The sequence below is a fragment of the Hyla sarda genome, chromosome 8, assembly GCF_029499605.1.
Source record: "Hyla sarda isolate aHylSar1 chromosome 8, aHylSar1.hap1, whole genome shotgun sequence".
Taxonomy (NCBI): Eukaryota; Metazoa; Chordata; class Amphibia; order Anura; family Hylidae; genus Hyla; species Hyla sarda.
The window spans coordinates 156,359,097-156,385,638 of record NC_079196.1 but is presented as its reverse complement, the minus strand read 5'-3'; the positions used below and the strand labels follow the sequence as shown (position 1 = coordinate 156,385,638).

The 26,542-nt window shown below is 44.1% G+C and overlaps 1 protein-coding gene and 1 long non-coding RNA gene across 2 annotated transcripts in view; one reads left to right on the top strand and one right to left on the bottom strand.

Moving 5' to 3' along the window:
• The window catches only part of RSL1D1 (ribosomal L1 domain containing 1), a 20,074-nt gene extending 5,417 nt beyond the window's left edge, over positions 1 to 14,657 (bottom strand). The window contains exons 1-8 of the mRNA XM_056534834.1: positions 14,503 to 14,657; positions 10,632 to 10,771; positions 7,226 to 7,364; positions 6,558 to 6,706; positions 4,768 to 4,869; positions 4,593 to 4,686; positions 2,141 to 2,251; positions 1,293 to 1,484 (exon numbers count right to left, since the gene is read on the bottom strand). Coding sequence (XP_056390809.1) covers positions 1,293 to 1,484; positions 2,141 to 2,251; positions 4,593 to 4,686; positions 4,768 to 4,869; positions 6,558 to 6,706; positions 7,226 to 7,364; positions 10,632 to 10,771; positions 14,503 to 14,541 — 966 coding nt within the window. The 5' untranslated portion in view covers positions 14,542 to 14,657. The remainder of the gene's footprint in view (positions 1 to 1,292; positions 1,485 to 2,140; positions 2,252 to 4,592; positions 4,687 to 4,767; positions 4,870 to 6,557; positions 6,707 to 7,225; positions 7,365 to 10,631; positions 10,772 to 14,502) is intronic.
• Positions 14,657 to 26,542, top strand: part of LOC130284466 (uncharacterized) — a 118,110-nt gene continuing 106,224 nt past the window's right edge. The window contains exon 1 of the long non-coding RNA XR_008847047.1: positions 14,657 to 14,740. This is a non-coding gene — a long non-coding RNA (uncharacterized LOC130284466). The remainder of the gene's footprint in view (positions 14,741 to 26,542) is intronic.

The following is a 26,542-nucleotide window of genomic DNA, read 5'->3' as shown; positions in this document are numbered from 1 at the left end:
GCTATATATCCTGAGATTTCTCCATTGTGCTTTAAAGGATGCGAGGTTAGGGGTACTCTTTACCATACGTGATCCTCTCCTCTATTCCTCCTGTCCAGGTCCCTAGAGAGCAGATATACTGTCTTTTGGGGCACAAGCCCTCTAGAATGCCTTTTCGTTCTTTTAAACTAATGCAACATATTTTCCTAGTGACTCAAGTATACATAGCTTCACAGTGGAGGAAGCCGTCTCTTCAGACTGCAGCAGTAATTAGTAGAGTCAATTCTATTATGTTAAATGAGAAACTGTTGGCCATTAGGGAAGACGGTGTGAATCTGTTTGACAAGGTCTGGGAGCCATGGACCTCTTCCTCACGTTGTCCTGACATGACCCACACTTTCTCATTATATTGATTTATTCTAAACTGGGGGGGGCGGACGTCATATCATTAGATTAGAGGGATAGCTTTGTTCTTTTGGCTTTCTCGACTGTGTACGTGTGATTGATTGCATTGTTGCGCACACTGTGTTTATTACTGATCTGTAGTCCTTACCTGTCAGTATACTATGCAATTGTAAGATGTACCATGCAATTGTAAGATGTACCTGATTGTTTTGTTCAGTTTAAGGTCTGCGGACCGAATGTTTGCGATTCCCTTTCTGTACTGAGCTTATCTATGCCTTTTCAATAAAGCTTCACGGTTTGATGGTTAAAAGTTACTTGGAAAAATTTATCAAAACGTGTAGAGGAAGTGGGGCGAGTTGCCCATAGCAACCAATTAGATTGCTTCTTATTAACGCTGGCCCCCAGGATGGCAACTGGTTAATGGAGCTACACAGTTCTGTAAATTTTATTAGGAATGTCATTGTATGATTACATTAATTTGTATTTTTTTTTTTACATAACATTTTGAGTCCTTCTAGAGGACATACCACGTGATCGCTTGTACAGTTCACTGCAATACACATATACTGAAGTAAATTGTCAAACTGCCAATGTCCTATCAAAGCCAGAAGTGATGTGGTGCTATACTGTTTAAGCAAGTCCCATTAAAGTAAATAGGAGTTGTACAAAATGTTTGTAACAGTCCAATCTTCTGTTATTTTATACTTTACATAAAATATATAGCATTATTTAGGGAGTTGTTGTAATGTAAACAAAGAAGAGGAATGCAGGATGTCCAGACACCTACACCCAGCGTCCCTTCCACATGTTTACTTTACTGTACCAGGGTGAAGTACCCTACCTACCCCTCCTTGGCTAAACTCACTCCTTAAAATAAATTGTGCATTCTATCAGGACTGAACACTTGCCTTTTTCTTGTTTTTCTTTGCACTGGCAGGCTCTTCGATAGGAATCAGGTTAGGGATTTCCTCCTCCCCTTCTGGTTCATTATTCTTTTTCGGAGTGGCTGTAACTTTCATTTCATCTGCTATGTGATCCCCAGAGTCTGCAATTGCTGGTTTATTTTCTTTGTCAGACTTTTTTTTCTTAGTTTTATCTTTCTTTAATGGAGAAAACAAATTGAAATGTTGTGACCCAATATAAGAAATCTCTTATAACATTTCAGTGCTCTGAGCTTAGCATACTACAACATACAACCAAAGTGAACAATGCTTTAGCAGAAATAGGTGTGGGGCATCGAGGGCTGACGTTCTGCAGACAGCAGGCACTGGCAGAATATAGCAGAGCTAGGACCGGTAGGAAATGCTTAGATAGCAATGCATTTCTGATCGGATTCTGCTGAAAGAATTGACATGCAAGTTTTCTCGACAAAGGTCGGAATTGTGATTTCTGTGGCAGATGCTACTCCAGTAAAAATTTCACTGTGTGCACAGTGCAGGAGAATCCTATTGAAAGCAATGGGATTCTGCTGCAATGCAATTTCAGAGCAAAATTTTTCCAGTTGATTGTATTTGCAAATTCCATCGCGTGAACATATCCTTAGGCTTTGAAATATTTCCCGCTTCCAACAACTTTAAAGAGATCTGATTGCTCTAGATTGTGCAAAAATTTTGTAGCATATTGTGTATATACTATTGCATAAAATCTTGGTTATTGCTAGAACCCAGTCAGACTGCATGCCAAATATACTCAGCAAGTGTTTTTTTTCTGTAGAGAAACTTAATAACAGGTGATTAAAGGAGATTCATGTACTTACCACCTCTTTTACCAAACTTAATTCTTTTAGACTGTCAAAGGAAGAAGTGTAGATCGGCAGAGCCACCGATGTCTGTGTTTTTAAGTGAAGAACTTTGACATTTTTCCATTTCTGAGAAGAAAGTCAAAACTTAGTGTCCAACCGCCCCACTTTCAAAATACAGGACAAAATGTGGAAATGTTACATGTTACAGATATTATTTCAAATAATGTATTAATCCCTTAAGGAGCAGGCACATTTTCTTTGTTGCACTAGTTTTTTCTCCTCGCCCTTCATAACACTAACACTTTGGAATGTCTTTGCTCATTTTTCCATAATGGGAAATCTGAGGAGGGGGGGGGGGGGCTTTGAGAGTCAGGGTTCTTTTTTACATCATTCGGGAAAACTAACATGTAATCTTGATACTTTAGATTGGCATGATTAAAACAATACCCAATTTGCATACATTTCATCATGTTTTACTAGTTTTAAAATATTCTAAATGTTTAAGAAAAATGTATGTTTGTTATTAATTACCCTTTTCTGACCACTATAACATTTTAATTTTTTTTTGTTTACCAGACTAAAATTTTTTGCTCCGTGATCTGTTTTTATCAGTACCATTGTGGTATTGATCATACTTTATCGCTTTGCCTTCAGTTTTTCTGGGGAATGATGTGATAAAAAAAATGTAATTCTGGTGTTTGGTATTTCTTACATTTAAGAAGTTCACTATACAGGAAAAATAATGTTATTTTAATAGTTCAGGCAATTAGGCACGCAGCGATACTAATGGGGGGGGGGAGGGGATTTATCAAAGCTGTATTTCCCGCATTAATATAGACCAACCTACTGAGCGTAAGGCCGTTCTATTGTGCACTTTATTTATCAAAAGTCACACGGCTCTTGATAAATTCTGCACACAGACATCGGGATCTATGGTTTATTTAAACCAGCTCAGAGCTGCTAGATGATTCATTTGCCTGACTCTCTTGATAAAGTCAGCGTGGTCTGACGAAACGTAGGGGGGCGGATGGCTAGCGAATGTTTTAGCTAGCAGCCATGAATGCCAGACAATACCTGTCAATATGCGTCCTTAGCTACAAGCTATTATACACTCCAAGTGATTTATGCACAAACACACTGACACTTTGACCTGAGCACAGGCTGTGTTTTTTAAAGCACCAGTCACACTTATTGTCTAATATTTTAAGAGAAATTAATAAAGCATTATAAATTTTAAGGGGGGGGGGGTGTCACCCCTAAAGTTGTTGTTTATATGATTTGCCCTGAAATCCTCAGGGATCTTTGTTGGTTAAATCCTTTGATAAATCTCCCCCTATATGTTTGTTTATTTTTATTAGGTTTACATATTTTTTATATGGAAAATGGGAAAGTGGCGATTTGAACTTTTGATATGGAAGGAGTAAATGTATGTGGGTTAAACCTTTATTAAGTAATCATTGTTGATGTAGGTGTACAATCTTTGTCCACCTTTATTTTGTGTGGTACTAATGTACAGGTAGATATTTCCTGAAAATTGTACTTTTTTCGAGGTGCTTGTGCAAAATTTTTCAGAACACACCACTGCAAAAAGCTAACCATGCTACACAACATTTAAGGTGTTTTCTTAAATAAGGGTGCATTCACAACACTTTATCTTCCTACGGTCACCGGATTCGGCTAAGAAATGTCAAAACCAGCACTCTCTTATCCCAGCCGGACCCAGCCTGCATCTCATTCATTTGAATGAGCCGACCGGAGTCATATAGTGACTCCGGTCGGCTCATTTTTGCCCCGTATCCGGTTTTGTGGTATGACTGAAAACAGCAGTATTAAATGAATGAGATGCGGGCCGAGTCCGGCTGGGATATGGGAGCACCCAGTTTTGACATTTCTCAGCCGGATCTGGTGACCATATGAAGAAAACGTGGCGTGAATGCACCCCAAGTCTTAGGCTCCATTCACACGGCAGGCAGCAGGTGTCGGCAGAAAAAAAGTCAAAAGGGACAGAGGCAAAAGATGTAGTCTCCATAGACAGCAATGCATTTCTGAGTGGATGCTGCAGAAAGAATTGACATGTTCATTCTTTCTGTGGAGTCCGGAATTAGAATTTAAACACCAGATGCTTCCATTACAGAAATTCTGCACAATTTGCTGCAACGGAATGTCCCAAAAAAAAAAAAAAAAATGTTGTCCATCAGATTCCACTGTGTGATTTGGGCCTAAATGATTTGTGAAAATGGCACTACAGTACAGGCATAAAAGGACAATGATAAAGACTAAAATTAGCAGGTCTGTTGATTTGGTACTTTTAAAAAGACACTGTGGGAATAAATGCAAACTGCTGGGAGCTGTGATTGGTTGACATAGTAAACCTAGACAGTTTTGATGTTAGTTTTTATTTATTCCCTCCCCACACATACACTGACAACACCCTGAAGTGATGCACCGTTGGGTGCACGACACTTACCTTTGGCAGTTTCTCAGCCAGGACTTTAGCAACTTCAAGTGTGTTTTCAACAATGTCGTTCACCTTCATACCTATGTGACCCACACGCATTGAACTATAAGAAAAGAAGTAAAAAGTCAATTGATTACTTATAATTTTTTATAGTGAAATAGTAAAGAATAATGGCAACACTTACTAGCAGCATCCTTTGTTGGTAATATGAAGCAGTGTCCCCTGGATATGGCGATTCAATACAGCAGCAAGATTCTTGCTCTTTAGATTGACAGACTGTGGCTCTCTGCATACAGTAAGCACAGAATACATTATGTTCAATCTTTTTGAATGTAGCAACTGAAAGGGAATCTAGGGAACTTGGCATGTCTGTGCATTACATGGACAGTATTTCACTGGGCACCATATATTGCTTCATTTCTGTGGTAGTACTGCAGGAAAACTACACTTAACCTATTTTGACCTTAAGGAACTGGCCATTTTTTGCACTCTCGTTTTTTCCTCCTCACCTTCTAAAAATCGTAACGCTTTCAATTTTGCACCTACAGACCCATCTAAGGGCTTGTTTTTTGCGTCAATGACAAAAATCATTTAATAAAATCTACCGCAAAACCCCCATAAATATATATTTGTGAGGTGAAATAAAGCACAAAAAAAACATTTTGTAACTTTTGGGGGCTTCCGTTTTTATACAGTGCAATTTTCTCTACAAATGACACCTTATCTTTATTCTGTAGGTGCATATGGTCATAAGGCTACCCAATTTATGTAGGTTTTATTTTATAACTTCAAAAAAAAAATTATAACTACATGCACCAGAATTATGCGGCAGTACCACAGGATTATTTTTATTTTTTATGATTCAAACTTATTAGGAGAGGGGCTTATTTTTATTAACTTTTTTTTTTTTTTTTAGTCCTCATTAGGGGGCTATATCATGCACTCTTTTGGTTGCATACACTGTTCAATGCTATGCCATAACATAGCATTGATCAGTGTTATCGCGCTCTGCTGCTCCAGCCTGCATAGCAGGCTGGGAGCAGCAGAAGACCGATAGAACGAGGAAGCAAGTAAGGGCCCTCACGCCGTTCACTCAGCTGATCGGGACCCTGGATGTTGCTGCGGCTCCACTGAGCTAATCAACACCATTAACCCGCATTTTAGACGCCACAATTAACAGTGCGTCCTTGCTACCAGTAGCAACCGGCACCCACCAGGTTTAAAGCGTGTTACACTCGTAAGAACAGTTTAAACTCTGTTAACGGGACAAGGGTGTACAGGTACGCCCTCGGTCCTTAAGTACCAGGAAGTACCTGTACGCCCTTCGTCATGGACGGGTTAAATGGGCACAGTCAGATTCAAAAACTTTTTATATGTTGTAGATCTTAGCAAAACATTAACATTTCTAATATATTTCAAAAGAAAATGTTATTTCCTTTTTCTAGAAATCATGGCTTATAAAATCATGGCTTTGTCCAAGCTGAAGCACAGGCATGGACAAAGTCCAGTAAGTGAGGGTGGGTCCTATCAGGCATGAGAGAACACAGAGGAGTGCTAGCCCACCCTCACTTACTGGACTTTGCTTTTCCTGCAGAGAAGCTAGATGGAAGGGCTGTAGATGGCACCTACTAAAATAAATGGTGCTGGGAAAGTAGAAACATGGGTGTCTGGATAGGGAGACTAACATTTAACAAGTGACTGAGTGAATGAGGGTGTGTTTGTGTATCATTCTATATTATTATATGTAAATCTCTATCTACATACACACACACACACACCTTTTTGGTTGTTACTTCATCACCGCATTGGACATTGGAATGGGGGGGGGGGGGGTATTGTATCATTCTCTGCACAATTGCAGTGTGGCAAAACTTAGCAAATTATTTTGGGCAGCATTGTTTACTCAGATGGGGTTTGTGTAAGAAATCTGCACAATATTACTTTAAATTTACCCCTTTAAAGTTCTTAACTCACCTCTTTTGCTTATAGAAGTGTTTTCCAATATGGGATGGAAGAAATCGTCGGATTCTATCATCAGCAAGGAAAAGATCAAAACTGCTGAGCAGTCGGCGCTTTGCTTCATATGGTTTGTATTCTTTTTTTATTTTTTTCAGAGGGATGACCTGTCAACACACATTAAAAATTTAAAAACCGACTGGATAAAAAGGATAACATTTCAGATATATCACAGCAAAAAGTGGCTCAACTTATTGTGATTAAAAGTGATATTCCAGCCCTTTGAAACATAGCAACAATCCCCAGGTTAGGGGATAACAGTCTGACCGCCTTCCGTTCCCTGCATTCCCTGTTGCATGAATTAGTGAGTTGGCATGTGCGCCATTCAATCCCATAGACAATACCAATTCCCCCACTTGCCGTTCTAAAGACTGAGGGGGCACTCCCAGAAATTGGACCCCCACGATTATGTATTGCAACTATATCCATGCTATCTGTCCCAGGTAGACAAAAGGGTTGTGGGGGTATGACTGGAGACTTTCAGATTTGCTTTCACCTATAATCATTTTTCAAGCTGTGTAAAATAGCACCACCTGCTGGCAATAATGGAAAAACTACAAATCATAGTACAAGATAAGAACAGTTCTAATTTTTGGACAAGTCCATCATATTACAAACCTATTTACCTCACTTATCTGTGTGACTCCATGTTGACTCAGCAATTTTTTGTAAAACTTTTCGGTCTGTTCAATGGACATGTTTGGTTCATCTCTAGTGATGAGGCAGACATCACATGTATCTGGTCGAATCCCATGAGGAAGAGGACTGTGGGAGAAGAAAAGTACTGTACATTAAATGTGTGTGTGGTAAACAAATAACAAGAGTATCACTGGGAAGGGAAATTGGAAGAAAAAATTTTCATAGATTTTTAACACTTTCAGGCTAATTTTCATTTTTGCACTAGAATTTTTTTTTTCTCCACCCTAACAGCCATAGCTCTTATTTTTCCATCTATAGAGCCATACGGGGAACAAGATCAAGTGTACTTTGTATACCTTTCATTTTACCATAAAATGTACAGCAAAACCAAGAAACTATTGACAAAAAATAAATAAAACCTTGAAAACAAAGAAGTAGTCTCTACATGTGGCAACAGCATGTGTAGCTGGTGTCCAAATACAATTACTGCACAAGCACCATTATTGACGAGTGTGTGCACCACAGAAGCCAGTCATGGGACAAACCCATGTTAGTACTGGATCAATGCAGCCATGGAGCTTAACTTCTCCCTTATAGTAACCACAATACAAGAGTATATATATCTGACTATGGTGAGAGTTGCAGAGCACCTAGCTTAGCATGGTCCTTGCACAAACCAAATTTTTTACTATTGATGTGTATACACTACTGGATAAAGAATTATCTATCTTAGATAGACATATTGGGGGATATTTATCAAAGGATTTGTCGCACAGAAAGTCGCAGTTTAAATACGTGCGACTTTTGCTTTAGAGGATTTTTAGAACATGATGCATTCCAGTCTATTTTAGAAAGAAAAATGCATTGGTGCTGAATTTATCAAAAGCGACTTTTCAGCGACAAGTCGCATCAGCTAAAAGTACGCCGAAGTGTCAGACCATTCTGGAGCAGGTGTAAATACAGTCTAAACCATAGATCCTGAAGTCTGTGCACAGAATTTATCAAGAGCTTTTGATAAATTAGGCGCACAATAGACCAGCCTAACCCTCTGTAGTTTGGTTTATATATTGATGCAGGACAGACAACTTTGATAAATATCCCCCATTGATAGCCCTGGTTTTCAGATGATACAGTATAACTTTATACTCATTAGAGTTGTTGTTTTGAGAGCTAAGTAGTTTCGTTTTAGGTGGAAAAAAATAAATAAAAAAAGTGTGAGAACTAGTCTGTTGAGAACTGAAGACGAGGCTATCACAAAACTATTCTCCTCCTGTCCTGATCTCTCAGGGGTGTGGAAAAAAATAAATAAAATAAAACTACTTGTCCAAGGGACTAAAGCAGAGCACAATCTACTTGTCCCTCAAGAAAATCCACTTGTCCTGGTAGATAAAATTATTTCAACAAAAATAGTACGATCCACTCCACTAGACCACCAGGGATGGTTATAAGATCCCTTTAGACACTGCTGTCAACTTTGACGGTGGTGATCTAATGGTTTAATAGCGGCCACAGTGATCGCAGCATGCCAGGCTATTAGCGGCGGGAGAGCTGTAGCTAGCTCCTTATACGCCCGAGGCAAGCCCAGAAAAGTCTAGATGTAACTTTTTGATCACCTTATAAAAAATTTCTCATATGAACAATTTTTTACATTGACACCATTCACCGTACGGTTTAATTAACATTATATTTGAATAGTCTGGACATTTCCACATGCAGAGATACCACATGTTTATTTTTGTACATTATTTTTATTTAAAGAAAATTGGAAACTTATTTTGAAAGGGGCTTATTCACATATACGCACTTTTTAAAATATTTAATATTTTAATCACTATTTTTCAGCTTTCATAGGGACTTCATAGGAGTCTTTTCATTGGAAAACACTGAACGCCGCTGTGTTACTTCAGTTTGTGTTTCATTTTATTTACTCTAATTTATGTGTCATTACGTTGCATTTAGTTACTATATAACTACAACACCCAGCATGCCCTAATACAGCCTATGGTTGTGTGGGTGTTGCAGCATGTTGCACTGTATAGTAGTATAGTTAAGGTTATCATGTAACATGCTGGGAGTTGCAGTTTTGGTTTGTGTCAGCTGCAGTCTCATAGGCTGTGTCAAGGAATACTGGGAATTGCAGTTAGTAACTACAATACCCAGCATGCCCTGATGCAGCCTATGGCTCTGCAGCTGACCCGAACCAAAAGTACAACTCCCAGCATGTTGAACTTTATAGTTCTACAGTTTCGGTTATGGTGCAACATGCTGGAAGTTGTAGTTTTGGTTTGGGCGTGTTTGCGTGCATCCGTGGGGCTCTTGGTCGGCGGGCGAGTATGAAGGGGCGGGATTCTGGTGGTGCAATTTAGTGCGGGAGGTCAGAAGCCCCAAAAATAAATAAAATTAGATAGCACAACTTGCAGAGCTGGGGGAGGAGCTGTGTGCAGGGGAGGGGAGGAGCTGTGTACGTCTCTTCCCCTGCTGTGTCTTCAAGTGTAATGTAGAGCTGCGTCCTCCATCCTCCGGGAGGGGTAAATAAGGGGGCGTGGCTTAATTATGTCATGCAAACGTGCGACCTCGGGCTCTGCAGTCAGCTGGGGGCCGCCGCCCCCTACATACACCCTGAGGGCCAGTGTGAGGTGCAGACTTGCATCGGCTCCTGCGCCTCACACCGGCATTAAAGAAAAATAAGGGGGAAAGTCTGTCTGTCCCTGCTTGCCCGATACAGGGCTAAATCTATGAACAATTCACCTGCCCGGCGCCAAGAACTACTTGTCCCGGGCATCGGGCGTTAGGATTACCACATCCCTGTCTCTTCACCACCACATCTGAGGATAGAAAAGGTATTGAAGAGATCAGGACAGGAGATGAACCATAATTCAGTGAAATCTATGTGCAGGATCCTGTAAGGCCGGGTTCACACTGTGGAATCTCCGGCTGGAAGAAGTTCAGCCAGAGATTCAGAGTTCGGGCAGTGCACTGATTCAGCGATAGGACCGCGCAGACATTGCCATCCCCATAGATGGCAATTCCTGCAGAGTGGGGGAGATCCGCCAGAACATTGAATGAGTTGAATGTTCTGGCGGAATTTTTTCGACGATATTTTCCAAGTTGAAAGTTCGCCTTAAAAACTCCAGTGTGCACTGCAAAGCTGAATCCCATTGCCAGCACTGGAATTTCCGAGCAAAATAAAAAAATGGAATTCAGGTCAGAAATTCTGTAGCATTAACCCAGCCTTAAATTCTGCTTGTAAAGTGTGGATACGAGAGGTATTGTGTTGTGCATATGGGCCACAGCCCTCCAAAATTTCATGGCAGGTTTTTCCATGCCTCCCTCCCTAAAAAAATAAATAAAAGCAAAATATGGTCTGGTAACTGGAAAGGCATTTAAGCTTACATTTTAATAGTTTTCTCCTGGTTTGGAATTCTCCACACCGTAAGCATTACTGATATCCATTCATGTTCATTTAATAGTAAGGAATTGGCATTCTCTTTGGTTTTACAATAGGCAAGTAGGGCCTTGGTTGCCTTCTTAACCTGAAATAGTAAACAAAATAAGGTTAAGATTTGCTTTTCTGAGTTCTGCATCAAGCAGTATAATTCAATAAACCAGCAAAAATAACCAAGGCGGAGTCACCACCATTAAGCACTTAAAAGGGGTACTCTGCCCCTAAACATCTTATTCTCTATACAAAAGATTGGGGATAAGAGGTCTGATGGCGAGGGTCTGGACGCTGGGACGCCGTGCAATCACCAGCCCGGCATCCTGAACATGTTCACAACGCTAGCTGTGCTAGGCTTCAGGTGGCCGGGGTCATCACACCCCTTGCGATTAATGTCTATGTGAGGGGGCGTGATGACTCGTCACTCGTAATCCGGCACCAGACCAGAGATACCGCTCCCAGCAGACGGATTTTTTTATACTTACGTAGTGCACTTTATGGTAAAGATGGCATGCTGACATGTTCTCTTTATTCTACAGATCAAGCGTGATTTAACGATCCAATATAGTTTATTTTTATTTGTATTACTGTACCACAAAATCTATACGCTTAAACGTACAATGGTTTAACATGTGGAGGGGGATATAGGAGATGGTTGATTTCAGAGACTTGTTAGACTGGTAAAGTGCCTGTCTTTCTTTGAACAGCCATACCTTCTTGTGGTAGTGCTCTGCATATTTTATTTTATGTTTGATTGCTACTACAAACAAACAGGTGTATACATACTTCCCTCACAGTCACATTTTCCAGTCACAGCTGTACTCCTGTTTTGCCAGCTTCTGATGATGCCCTGCTCAGCCATTCATAGCCCTGAATACTCATTCTTGCTTACTTAACGTATTAAACAGCAGAGACAGGAGAAGGGCTCAACCAGTTTAATACAATAATAGGGGTGCTACTTATAGCAAGGAAGCAAACAATACATACCAAGACAAAGAATTTGCTACATGAAGTGCACACCCAAAAAATGTAATGTCTGTATCAATATCAACTTTATTTTGATTACCACAAACGAGGAAGACAAAATACATTTAAAAAGGCTAAATTTCAAGCCAGGCACAACAACTGGGGAAGGGCCATGAACCCCCCAACCCTGCCCTGTATACAGTGCAACAATACTGCTAATGCTCCAAAAGATTAAAAAAAAAATGCATGCAATAATTATTTCGGTCCCCACCGCTAGCCAGTTGGGGACAGGACTGGGGTGCCTGCTGAAATTATTCAGCAGGCATCCCGTGCAAATGCCTGGGTGGGTCCTGAGACGACACCCCCCACCCCATGTCGGCGATCGGCGCAAATGGCCGATCAATTCAGATCGGCCATTTGCAGCAATTCCGTGCTGATGTCATGTAAGAAGCCGTCCAGAGCTCCTTACATGACAGTGGGCTCAGTCTATCACCGGCCGAGGCGGAACATCGCTGCGGACGGTGATAGGCTGACAGCTGTGCGACATTCCCGTCCCCAGCGTAAGGCCAACATCGGAACATGCGTTGGTTTATTTTGTTTACCTTTTGCAGCCCGGGCATAGGGATACCACACAGTATGGATTTCAGCATCGGCGGCCGCAACAAACAGCACGAGGTGGGCAGCGCTTTGACGATGACATGCGAGTATTTACCCCGATGGGGGCAGCGCAGTAAAAAAATACTGTGACACACACATTTGGTCATACCAACCAGCCCTAGCCCCGATCATCCTATGGGATAGCAGCCAGGTGGCAGTGGTGCCACCCCCTCCTATCCCCTGCCATTAGTCAGTAATGACTATTGACCAATGGCAGTTGAAGGCAGGGGGGGGGGGGGTGTTACCATGGAAACCCCCCGCTCTGCCTGCCCCTAGATGTCGGGCAGAGCGGGGGAAGAAGATGGCGGCCGGTACCTTGGGACTTGCGGCATGGACCGGCGATCAGCGGTGGCATCAGCTGATATCAGCGGCAGAGGTAGGGAGGTCGACGACGGAGCAGCAATGAAGGTAGCAGTAAAGTGATCTTTACTGCTACCTTCTAGGGGTTGTCAAACTGCAACTCCCAGCATTCCCAGACAGCTAAAGGCTGTCTGGGCATGCTGGGAGTTGTAGTTTTGCAACATCTGTAGGGCCACAGTTTGGAGACCACTATATAGTGGCCCTCCAGATGTTTAAAAACTACAACTCCCAGCACGCTGAGACTGTCCAGGCATGCTGGGAGTTTTTGTTCTGCAACATCTGAAGGGACAGATGTTACAGAACATCAACTCCCAGCATGCCTTGGCAGTCTGAGCACGCTTGGAATTGTAGTTTCGCAACATCTGGAGTGCTACCGTTTGGGCACCACTGTATAGTGGTCTCCAAACTGTGCTCTTCCAGATTTTGCAAAACTCCAACTCCCAGCATGCCCGTCGGCAGTCTGGGAGCTGTAGTTTTGAACAACTGGAGGCACACTGGTTGGGAAACACTGAGTTAGGAAACCGACAATGTTTCCCAACCTACCTCAATGTTTTGCAACCAGTGTGCCTCCAGCTGTTGCATAACCACAATCCTCAGAATGCACGGACAGCCAAAGGGCATGCTTGGAGCTGTAGTTTTTCAACAGCTGGAGGTTTGCCTCTCTCCCCCCCCCCCCCAATGTGAATGTACAGGGTTTACACTTAGTCTCTCGCTGTAAGTTAGAGATGCAGGAAATTTTCCACTGCAGCTCAAACTCCCAGCGGGAAACTCGCTGTAATCCCCCGGCAGTCTGAATGTACCCTAAAAACACTACACAAAATAAAGGGTAAAACTCTACATATACACATACCCCTACACAGTTACACCCCCCCCCCCCCCAATCAAGTGAAACTTTATTGAAAATGGAGTGAAAAGTTAAAAACGTATACTTTTTTTCTTACAAAACGGATGCAACCGGACATCATTTTGAAAACCGTATATGGGTTGAAATTTGTATACACGTTTTGATACAGTTTAGTCATTTTTTTGAGGAATCCGTTTTTCCTCAAAAACCTGATACGGGAACTGTATTGCAAAAACGTGGTGTGAATGCACCCCGATTCTGCCATCGACTGCTTCTGCCTGCAAGTGCTATCATTTTTGACGACCAGAACGGGGATGGAATGTTAGAGGCTAGTAACTCATGTCTATCTGAAACAACCCCAGACTGGTCCAGATGCCAGATAGGAAGACATCTATGGCAGCATTTCTGAACCCTCTTTATTAGAAATTGGTGAAACAGCCTGAAGACCATTGATGCACTTACACATCAGTTGTGGGCAGTTTTTACACTAAGAGCTGATCCCCACAAAGAAGATATACATGAACCCAGTCCTACAGCAGGAGGCATTGTGGTCTAGGATCAGTCAATATATTTCATAAACACCAGCCCTTTTCAAGAAGAAACCAGCTCCTCTCACTACCAGCAATCTGACATTGTTCCCCAGCAGCAGCCACCGCAGGGAAATGCAGCATTATATGGTGGTAAGCTCAGGCACCAAGAAGATGGAGGGGTCCATGGGGAAGGGGGGCCTTCTCTATGGTGTTCACCTGCCCTAACAGTGCACGTGGACAAGATGGAGAGCTCTGCAGTCACATAAATTGACATAACTGGTTCTCTATGACACTTATGCTATGATTTGTGACACACATTAAGGGTGGATGCATTCACCTCCCTCCTTTACAGTGCAGCACAACCATTAGTCCTGCGTTGTGATACGAGTACTAGGTATTGTACTAATACCAGAACACCACAGAATGACGGCTGCTGAGCAGCACATCTCCATGTCACTGGGATCTCACCTGCTCGCCGTCTACTCCATGCTGCACGGCCCCTGCCATCTTTAACTCCACACGTGTGACTCCAGAGAGCAGCGCGCATGCGCACAGTTCCAGCAACAAGTATAACTTTATGAGTCGTTTACAGACATCGAACGTCGCGGAGGAAGTGACGCTATGACAATGTCACGTGACGGAATGACGCCTTCCGAGTGCCGACGTCGTAGGGTCACGTGATGTGTAGACAGCGGCTTGTGGACAAGTAATGATTAGGGTGCTGTTGGACATTTTAGGAGGATTGTGTGTTGTGAAAAAGGGTGGCTTTAGGTCTCGTGGGGTTGAGTGGTGGGATGGGGGGGGGGGGGGGTTCTTAAGAAAGGAATGGAGAACAAAAGATGTCGGCAACTCACCGCTTCTTCTCAGTTTTCTTTATTGTAGACAAATACTCTATGGAGGAGATTTATCAAAACCTGTGCAGAGGAAAAGTTGTCCAGTTGCCCATAGCAACCAATCAGATCACTTCTTTCATTTTGCAGAGGCCTTGTTAATTCTGCCCCCCTCCTGACCGCAATTTGTGTCTATGTGAGTATCTTTCTACAATAGAGGAGACTGAGAAGTGGTGAGTTGCCGACGTCTTTTGTTCTCCTTTCCTTGCATCTATTACTTTATTACGCCAGCGCACCTCATATTGCAACTGTACCTCACCTAACCCGCATAGTGAGAGTCCACGAGGCTGAAGTTGGTTTCTTATTCGTCCAGTTTCTTATTCACTAAAGTTGGTTTCTTATTTGAGCATTGTCTTATAGATTACTATGACTAATAGACCCTTTTCTCCTCTTATTTTTCTGCAGTAAATCAGTTTTTTATACATAGATGTTGAATATTATTTGGGTACAAACAGGTTCAGAAGAAAAAATCTACATTGTTTGTATTTTTCCTGAAAACAACAATAGTAAAAAATGGATGAAAAAATATGCATTTTGAATAAGTAACTGATGACTTCAAGGGGTTAAACGCTGTTGGGCCACTGACCAAAGGGTTGAAAAATAAAGAGTAAGGGTCCCTCCATAATACCCAACTGTATCCAACCTGGCCCAAACTGTGGATTGGCATTAAAACAGGTGCCAACCTTGCCAACTATGTACATTTTCTACATTTTGAATAAGTAACTGATGATTTTAAGGGGTTAAACACAGTTGGGCCACTTACCTAAGGGATGAAAAATAAAGGTTAAGGGCCCCTCCATAATACCCAACTTCATCCAGCCTGGCCCAAACTGTGGATTGACATTAAAACAGGTGTCAACCTTGCCAACTATATACATTTTTTGCATTTTGAATAAGTAACTGATGATGTTAAGGGGTTAAACGCAGTTGGGCCCCTGACATGAGGGTTGAAAAATAAAGAGTAAAGGCCCCTCCATAACACCCAACCATATCCAGGCTGGCCCAAACAGTGGATTGGCATTAAAACAGGTGCCAACCTTGCCAACTATGTACATTTTCTACATTTTGAATAAAGTAACTGGTGATTTCAAGGGGTTAAACGCGGTTGGGCCACTGACCTAATGGTAGGGGTATAAAGAGTAAGGGCCCCTCTATAATACCCAACCATATCCAGCCTGGCCCAAACTGTGGACTGGCATGAAAACAGGTGGCAACCTTGCCAACTATATACATTTTTTGCATTTTGAATAAGTAACTGATGCTTTTAAGGGGTTAAACACAGTTGGGCCACTTACCCTTTATTTTTCATCCCTTAGGTAAGGGCCCCTCCATAACACCCAACTTCATCCAGCCTGGCCCAAACTGTGGATTGGCATTAAAACAGGTGGCAACCTTGCCAACTATATACATTTTTTGCATTTTGAATAAGTAACTGATGCTTTTAAGGGGTTAAACACAGTTGGGCCACTTACCCTTTATTTTTCATCCCTTAGGTAAGGGCCCCTCCATAACACCCAACTTCATCCAGCCTGGCCCAAACTGTGGATTGGCATTAAAACAGGTGCCAACCTTGCCAACTATATACATTTTTTGCATTTTGAAAAAGTAACTGATGATATTAAGGGGTTAAACGCGGTTGGGCCACTTACCTAAGGGATGAAAAATAAAGAGTAAGGGCCCCTCTATAATACCCAACCATATCCAGCCTGGCCCAAACTGTGGATTGGCATTAAAACAGGTGCCAACCTTGCCAACTATATACATTTTCTACAATTTGAATCAGTAACTGTGATTTCAAGGGGTTAAACGCTGTTGGGCCACTGACCTGAGGGTTAAAAAATAGAGTAAGGGCCCCTCTGTAATACCCAACTGTATCCAGCCTGACCCAAACTGGATTGGCACAAAAACAGGTGCCAACCATATGCAGTTTCAGTATTTGAATAAGTAACTGATGAATTTAAGGGGTTAAACGTTGTTGGGCCACTGACTTAAGGGTCAAAATAGAAAGAGTAAGGGCCCCTCCGTAATACCCAAGTGTATTCAGCCTGGCCCAAACTGTGGATTGGCAAGAAAACAGGTGCAAACCTTGCCAACAGTATACATTTTCAGTGTTTTGAATAAGTGATGAATTTAAGGGGTTAAACGCCAGTGGGCCATTGACCTGAGGGTTGAAAAATAAAGAGTAAGGGCCCCTCCATAATACCCAACTGTATTCAGCCTGGCCCAAACTGGATTGGCATGAAAACAGGTGCCAACCTTGCCAACTATATACATTTTCTACATTTTGAATAAGTAACTGGTGATTTTAAGGGGTTAAACGCTGTTGGGCCACTGACCTGAGGATTGAAAAATAAAGAGGGAAGGCCCCTTCATAATACCCAACCATATCCAGCCTGGCCCAAACTGTGGCTTATCATTAAAACAGGTAAAACCTTGCCAACTATATACATTTTCTGCATTTTTTGAATAAATAACTGATGATTTTAAGGGGTTAAATGCGGTTGGGCCACTTACCTAAGGGATAAAAAATAAAGAGTAATGGCCCCTCTATAATGCCCAACCATATCCAGCCTGGCCCAAACTGTGGATTGGCATGAAAACAGGTGCCAATCTTGGCAACTATATACATTCAAAATGTAGAATATGTATATAGTTGGCAAGGTTGGCACCTGTTTTCATGCCAATCCACAGTTTGGGCCAGGCTGGATATGGTTGGGTATTATAGAGGGGCCCTTACTCTTTTTTTTATCCCTTTGGTCAGTGGCCCAACAGCATTTAACCTCTTGAAATCACCAGTTACTTATTCAAAATTTACATACCGTATATACTCGAGTATAAGCCGAGTTTTTCAGCACGATTTTTCGTGCTGAAAACACCCCCCTCGGCTTATACTCGAGTGAACTCCCCCACCCGCAGTGGTCTTCAACCTGCGGACTTCCAGAGGTTTCAAAACTACAACTCCCAGCAAGCCCGGGCAGCCATCGGCTGTCCGGGCTTGCTGGGAGTTGTAGTTTTGAAACCTCCGGAGGTCCGCAGGTTGAAGACCACTGCGGCCTTCAACATCATCCAGCCCCCTCTCACCCCCTTTAGTTCTGAGTACTCACCTCCGCTCGGCGCTGGTCCGGTCCTGCTATCCGGGCTGCTATCTTCACCGGGGAGGCCTCTTCTAAGCGCTTCGGGCCCGGCCTCAGAATAGTCACGTTCCCTTGACAACGACGCAGAGGTGCGTTCATTGCCAACGTACTTCTGCGTCATTGTCAAGGCAACGCCTCTATTCCGGGCCGGAAGCGCGGAGAAGAGGCGCCCTCGGTGAAGATAGCAGCCCGGAACCACTATCCCACCGGACCACCTCCTCACCGGACAGCCCTGCAGGACCGGACCAGCGCCGAGCGGAGGCGAGTACTCAGAACTAAAGGGGGTGAGAGGGGGCTGGATGATGTTGAAGGCCGCAGTGGTCTTCAACCTGCATACCTCCAGAGGTTTCAAAACTACAACTCCCAGCAAGCCCGGACAGCCGATGGCTGCCCGGGCTTGCTGGGAGTTGTAGTTTTGAAACCTCTGGAGGTCCGCAGGTTGAAGACCACTGAGGGCGAATGATGAGAAGAGGATGATGAAGGGGGGGTGTGGGGATGATGAAGGGGGGTGGGGATGATGACAAGGGGATGATGAAGGGGGGGTGTGGGATGATTACAAGGGGATGATGAAGGGGGATGTGTGGGATGATAAGGGGATGATGAAGGGGGGATGATAAGGGGATGATGAAGGGATGTGTGGGATGATGACAAGGGGATGATGAAGGGGGGATGTGTGGGATGATGACAAGGGGATGATGAAGGGGGGATGTGTGGGATGATGACAAGGGGATGATGAAGGGGGGATGTGTGGGATGATGACAAGGGGATGATGAAGGGGGGATGTGTGGGATGATAAGGGGATGATGAAGGGGGGATGTGTGGGATGATGACAAGGGGATGATGATGAGGATGTTAATGACGGGTCTGGATGATGACAGGGGGGGGATGAGGTATTTCCCACCCTAGGCTTATACTCGAGTCAATAACTTTTCCTGGGATTTTGGGTTGAAATTAGGGGTCTCGGCTTATACTCGGGTCGGCTTATACTCGAGTATATACGGTAGTTGGCAAGGTTGGCACCTGTTTTAATGCCAATCCACATGCTGAATACAGTTGGGTATTATGGAGGGGCCCTTACTCTTTATATTTCCATCATTAATTCAGTGGCCCAATGACGTTTAACCCCTTGAAATCATCAGTTACTTATTCAAAATGCAAAAAATGTATAAAGTTGGCAAGGTTGGCACCTGTTTTAATGCCAATCCACTGTTTGGGCCAGGCTGGATGCAGTTGGGTATTATGGAGGGGCCCTTACTCTTTATATTTCCATCCTTAATTCAGTGGCCTAACAGCATTTAACCCCTTGAAATCACTAGTTACTTATTCAAAATGTAGAAAATGTATATGGTTGGCACCTGTTTTCATGCCAATTAACGGTTTGGGCTAGTCTGGATGAAGTTGGGTATTAGAGGGGCCCTTACTCTTTATTTTTCAACCCTTAGGTCAGTGGCCCAACAACGTTTAACCCCTTGAAATCACCAGTTACTTATTCAAAATGCAAAAAAATGTATATAGTTGGCAAGCTTGGCACCTGTTTTCATACCAATCCACAGTTTGGGCCAGGCTGGATATGGTTGGGCATTATAGAGGGTCCCTTACTCTTTATTTTTTATCCCTTAGGTAAGTGGCCCAACCGTGTTTAACCCCTTAAAATCATCAGTTACTTATTCAAAATGCAGAAAATGTATATAAATGGCAAGGTTGGCACCTGTTTTAATGCCAAGCCACAGTTTGGGCCAGGCTGGATACAGTTGGGTATTATGGAGGGGCCCTTACTCTTTATTTTTAAACACTCAGGTCAGTGGCCCAACAGAGTTTAACCCCTTGAAATCACCAGTTACTTATTCAAAATGCAAAAAAATTATATAGTTGGCACCTGTTTTAATGCCAATCCGCTGTTTGGCCCAGGCTGGATAGAGTTTGGTATTAGGCTAGGTCCAGACTACGGAATTTCCGCCGGAATTTTAGTTTTTAAATTCCGCTTACTATAATGCATAGTGTAGTGAATGGTTTTCCGTTCACAAATTCACACTTCGGAATTTGTGAAGCGGAAAATCCGGAAAGAAAGGGGTTGCTCTTTCTTCAGGCGGAAATCCTAGCGGAACACATAGCAGTCTATAGGAGACTGTAGTGTCCGCGCGGTCCTAGCGCCGACTAATTCAGTCGGCGCAGGCGGAACTCGGAATCTCCGGGCGGAAATTTTCTCCCCGGAGATTGCGTAGTCTGAACCTAGCCTTATGGAGGGGCCCTTACCCTATATTTTTCAACCCTTTGGTCAGTGGCTCAACAGCATTTAACCACTTGAAATCACCAGTTACTTATTCAAAATGTAGAAAATGTATATAGTTGGCAAGGTTGGCACCTGTTTTAATGCAAATCCACTGTTTGGGCCAGGCTGGATTCCTCTTTTCTCTTTTTGTAATTACATCTGAGCATGCTCAGAAGAGGTGACATCAGCAGACTCCTACAGTGTTGTGGGACTACTACTACTCTCATCATGGAAACAAGTCTGTTCCATGATGGGAGTAGTAATTCCCCGGCTGCGGGAGTCTGCCGGTGGCTGGGGGGACTACATTAGTGTTTGTACTACTATCCCCATCATGGATCAGACTCTGTTCCATGATGGGGGTTGTAGTACAGGGGCTGAGGGATTGATCGCACCGGGTCTCACTTCTGAGACCCGATCCGATCAGAAGTTATTAAGCTGGGGAGCGGGCGGCATGGTCCGCAACCGTGCGATCACCGATGTATTTTACTTTAATTTTTAAATTCCCCGCGGGGAGCTCTGAGTGGCCAGTACCGAGGAGCCAATCAGGGCTCCCTGCGGGAATTTTTAAAATGGACAATGTATATTAAAAGCGCTGTGGGGGGGGGGCAAGATATATTGCGCTATATATCTAGACCCCCAGAGCACTTATAAAGATATAACCCCTGCAAGCGCAAAAATATATACCCCCGCAGTATATATATATATATATGTATGTGACCCCCCGCCAGCGCATTTATAATGTAACCCCTGCCTGCGCCTTTATAATTATATACCCCCGCCAGCACAATTATCAATATATACCCCCCGCCAGCGCTTTTATAATGTATCCTGCTCCTTTATAATTATATACCCCCCGCCAGCGCAATTATCAATATATACCCCCCGCCAGAGCATTTATGTGACCCCCCCCCCCCCCCCCCCCCCGGCGCATATGTAATTACTGCAGCGCATCTGTAAATAGTATTTTACTTGCAGAGCATCGCACCAGCCGCTGCCGCCATGATGCTGCTGATAGAATACTATTCATACATCGCGCTGCAGGGGCATATTATATAGAAGTGCTGTGGGGGCCAGATAATACTATATATCTGTCCCTCACAGCACTTCTATATAATATGCCCCTGCAGTGCGATGTATGAATAATATTCTATCAGCAGCATTGCGCCAGCAGCGGCTGGTGCGATGCTCTACGAGTAAAATACTATTCACAGATAGCGCTGCAGTAATGACATATGCGCCAGCGGGGGGGGTCACATAAATGCGCTGGCGGGTGGGTATATATTGATAATTGCGCTGGTGGGGGTATATAATTATAAAGGCGCAGGCTGGGTTTACATTATAAATGCGCTGCCGGGAGGTATATATTGATAATTGTGCTGGCGGGGGTATATAATTATAAAAGGCGCAGGTGGGAGTTACATTATAAATGCGCTGGCGGGGGGTCACATATATATACTGCGGGGGTATATATTTTTGCACTAGCGGGGGTTATATCTTTATAAATGCGCTGGGGGGCTAGATATATAGCGCAATATATCTTGCCCCCCCCCCCCCACAGTGCTTTTAATATACATTGTCCATTTTAAAAATCCCCGCAGGGAGCCCTAATTGGCTCCTCGGTACTTGCCATTCAGAGCTCCCCGCGGGGAATTTAAAAATGAAAGTAAAATACATCTGAGATCGCAGGGTCGCGGACCATGCCGCCCGCTCCGCTGCTTAACCCCTTAAGGACTCAGCGTTTTTCCATTTTTTCATTTTCATTTTTTCCTCACCACCTTTTAAAAATCATAACACTTTCAATTTTGCACCTATAAATCCATATGATGGCTTATTTTTTGCAGCACCAATTGTACTTTACATTAGTCATTTTACCAAAAAATCCACAGCAAAATGGAAAAAAAAATCATTGTGCGACAAAATTGAAGAAAAAATTTCATTTGTAACTTTTGGGGGCTTCCGTTTCTACGCAGTGCATTTTTTGGTCAAAATTACACCTTATCTTTATTCTGTAGGTCCATACGGTTAAAATGATACCCTACTTATATAGGTTTGATTTTGTCGCGCTTCTGAAAAAAATCATAACTACATGCAGAAAAATTTATACGTTTAAAATTGTCATCTTCTGACCCCTGTAACTTTTGTATTTTTCTGCGTACGGGCCGGTATGAGGGCTCATTTTTTGCACCTTGTTCTGAAGTTTTTATCGATACCATTTTTGTGTTGATCAGACTTTTTGATCGCTTTTTATAAAAATTTTAAATGAAATAAAAAGTGACCAAAAATACGCTATTTTGGACTTTGACCGTGCGGTTTAATGAATGATATAATTTTATAGTTCGGACGTTTACGCATGCGGCGATACCGCATATGTTTATTTTTATTTACAAAGTCTTTTTTTTTATGGGAAAAGGGGGGTGATTAAAACTTTTATTAGGGAAGGGGTTAAATGACCTTTGTTAACTGTTTTTTTGCAGTGTTATAGCTCCCATAGCCATAGCTTTGCACGGATCAGCGAGATAGGGGCTCGATTGCTCAAGCCTGTAGCTCAGGCTTGGAGCAATCAAACCCCGATCGGACGCCGCGGAGTCAAGTAAGGAGACCTCCGCCTGCGTCCCAGCTGTTCGGAACATCGCGATGTCCCGATCAGCCCGACTGAGCTGCCAGGAAACGTTTACTTACAACGATCGATGCCGCACGCTGTTAGCCCAGAGTCCCGGCTATCGTTAGCAGCCGGGACCGACCCGGTGTGATGCGGGGTCATGGCATGACCCCGTTTTTCACACCGGGACCGGGCTCAGGGCGTACAGGTATGCCCTGAGTCCTTAAGAGGTTAATAACTTCTGATCGGATCGGGTCTCAGAAGTGAGACCCGGTGCGATCAATCCCTCAGCCCCTGTACTACTACCCCCCATCATGGAACAGAGTCTGTTCCACGAGGGGGTAATAGTACAAGCACTAATGTTGCCTCCCCAGCCGCCGGCAGACTCCTACAGCCAGGAAATACTACTCCCACCTTGGAAACATGTCTGTTCCATGATGGGAGTACTACTAGTCCTGGCTGCGGGAGTCTGTAGGTGGCTGATTTTTTTTCATAAAAAAAAGGAAAAAATTGATTAAAAATGGTTACAAACGGTTCAAAACGGATACCCATTTGATCAGCCGTTTCTATTTATTATTTTTTTTAACGGAACGGGGGCAAACGGCCGTGTGAAAGCACCCTTATATGTTGCTCCGTATCTCATCCTGATCATGAACATGGACTTTTTATGTGTCTACGACCTACATTTCTTTCAGAATTAGCTTTATTTCTGAAATACCGTAATTTTGCCCACCAGAAGCATGGGGGTAGTTCCCTCACTGTGATAACCACTCCCCCTCCTCCCCTCCCTCACTCTCCTCAGTCCAGTGCTTCCCAACCAGAGTGCCTCCAGCTGTTGCAAAACTACTGCTCCCAGCATGCCCACACATCATTTGGCTGTGCAGGCATGCTGGGAGTTTTAGTTTTGCAACAGCTGGAGGCATATGATTGTATACCCTGTTACCTCTTGACAAAGCCGTGTATACGGCGAAACATGTCGAGGGGGGCTACAATTTGAATTTAAAACACAGTGGTGTCCTTTCCCTCAGTATGGCACACTGCAGGTGCATACTGTAATACTATTGAGTCCTGGCAGTACTCTTTGCACCAAATAATTCTGGAAAGAGAGACACCCTGATTTTTTAATCTTTTTTTTGTGTGTGAATTAATATGAAACAATAAACATTTTTTCTTAATATATGGTAAATTTAGGGAATTAGTGGATCACTACGGTGATCTTTTGGTATATGGCATATGTTTGTAGTCCCCCTCTATTACACACACACACACACACTGGCTTCACATATTCTTTTGTGATGTACCGGTATCGTATTGTTTACCGTACCTTGTGTGGTGATCCCCAAAGTCAGTTACTTCGTTCCAGTAGCATCCTCCTGGTGGGATAGCCCCTAGTCGCCTCTTTCTTATGCAATTCAGTGATGTTTACATGTATAAATAATTGTATATTTAATTAGCTATATAGTGTCGCAGGACCTTAGGTCACATGACTCATGTTAATTCTAGTAATTATGGTCTAACCATGTGACCACACATGTGTTACGCCGAGCGCTCCGGGTCCCCGCTCCTCCCCGGAGCGCTCGCAGCGTTCTCTCATTCGCAGCGCCCCGGTCAGACCTGCTGACCGGGTGCGCTGCGATATTACTCCCAGCCGGGATGCGATTCGCGATGCGGGACGCGCCCGCTCGCGATGCGCATCTCGGCTCCCGTACCTGACCCGTTCCCCGTCTGTGTTGTCCCGGCGCGCGCGGCCCCGCTCTTTAGGGCGCGCGCGCCGGGTCTCTGCCATTTAAAGGGCCGCTGCGCCACTGATTGGCGCAGCAGGCCTAATCAGTATTCTCACCTGTGCACTCCCTACTTATACCTCACTTCCCCTGCACTCCCTCGCCGGATCTTGTTGCCATTGTGCCAGTGAAAGCGTTCCCTTGTGTGTTCCTAGCCTGTGTTCCAGACCTCCTGCCGTTGCCCCTGACTACTATCCTTGCTGCCTGCTCTGACCTTCTGCTACGTCAGACCTTGCTCTTGTCTACTCCCTTGTACCGCGCCTATCTTCAGCAGTCAGAGAGGTTGAGCCGTTGCTGGTGGATACGACCTGGTTGCTACCGCCGCTGCAAGACCATCCCGCTTTGCGGCGGGCTCTGGTGAAAACCAGTAGCAACTTAGAACCGGTCCACCAGCACGGTCCACGCCAATCCCTCTCTGGCACAGAGGATCCACCTCCTGCCAGCCGAATCGTGACAGTAGATCCGGCCATGGATCCCGCTGAAGTCCCACTGCCAGTTGTCGCCGACCTCACCACGGTGGTCGCCCAGCAGTCGCAACAGATAGCGCAACAAGGTCACCAGCTGTCTCAACTGACCGTGATGCTACAGCAGCTATTACCACAGCTCCAGCAACAATCTCCTCCGCCAGCTCCTGCACCTCCTCCGCAGCGAGTGGCCGCTTCCGGCTTACGATTATCCTTGCCGGATAAATTTGATGGGGACTCTAAGTTTTGCCGTGGCTTTCTTTCGCAATGTTCCCTGCACTTGGAGATGATGTCGGACCAGTTTCCAACTGAAAGGTGTAAGGTGGCTTTCGTAGTCAGCCTTCTGTCTGGGAAAGCTCTGTCATGGGCCACACCGCTCTGGGACCGCAATGACCCTGTCACTGCCTCTGTACACTCCTTCTTCACGGAGATCCGAAGTGTCTTAGAGGAACCTGCCCGAGCCTCTTCTGCTGAGACTGCCCTGCTGAACCTGGTCCAGGGTAATTCTTCTGTTGGCGAGTACGCCATCCAATTCCGTACTCTTGCCTCCGAATTGTCCTGGAATAATGAGGCCCTCTGCACGACCTTTAAAAAAGGCCTATCCAGCAACATTAAAGATGTGCTGGCCGCACGAGAAATTCCTGCTAACCTGCATGAACTTATTCATCTTGCCACCCGCATTGACATGCGTTTTTCCGAAAGGCGTCAGGAGCTCCGCCAGGATATGGACTTTGTTCGCACGAGGCGGTTTCTCTCCCCGGCTCCTCTCTCCTCTGATCCTCTGCAATCCGTTCCTGTGCCTCCCGCCGTGGAGGCTATGCAAGTTGACCGGTCTCGCTTGACACCTCAAGAGAGGACACGACGCCGCATGGAGAACCTATGCCTGTACTGTGCCGGTACCGAACACTTCTTGAAAGATTGTCCTATCCGTCCTCCCCGCCTGGAAAGACGTATGCTGACTCCGCACAAAGATGAGACTGTTCTTGATGTCTACTCTGCTTCTCCACGCCTTACTGTGCCTGTGCGGATATCTTCCTCTTCCTTCTGCTTCTCTGCTACGGCCTTCTTGGATTCCGGATCTGCAGGAAATTTTATTTTGGCCTCTCTCATCAACAGGTTCAACATCCCGGTGACCAGTGTTGCCAGACCCCTCTACATCAATTCTGTTAACAATGAAAGATTGGACTGTACCGTGCGTTACCGCACGGAACCTCTCCTAATGTGCATCGGACCTCATCACGAAAAAATTGAATTTTTGGTCCTCTCCAACTGCACTTCTGAAATTCTTCTTGGATTACCGTGGCTTCAACGCCATTCCCCAACCCTTGATTGGTCCACAGGAGAAATCAAGAACTGGGGTACTTCTTGTCA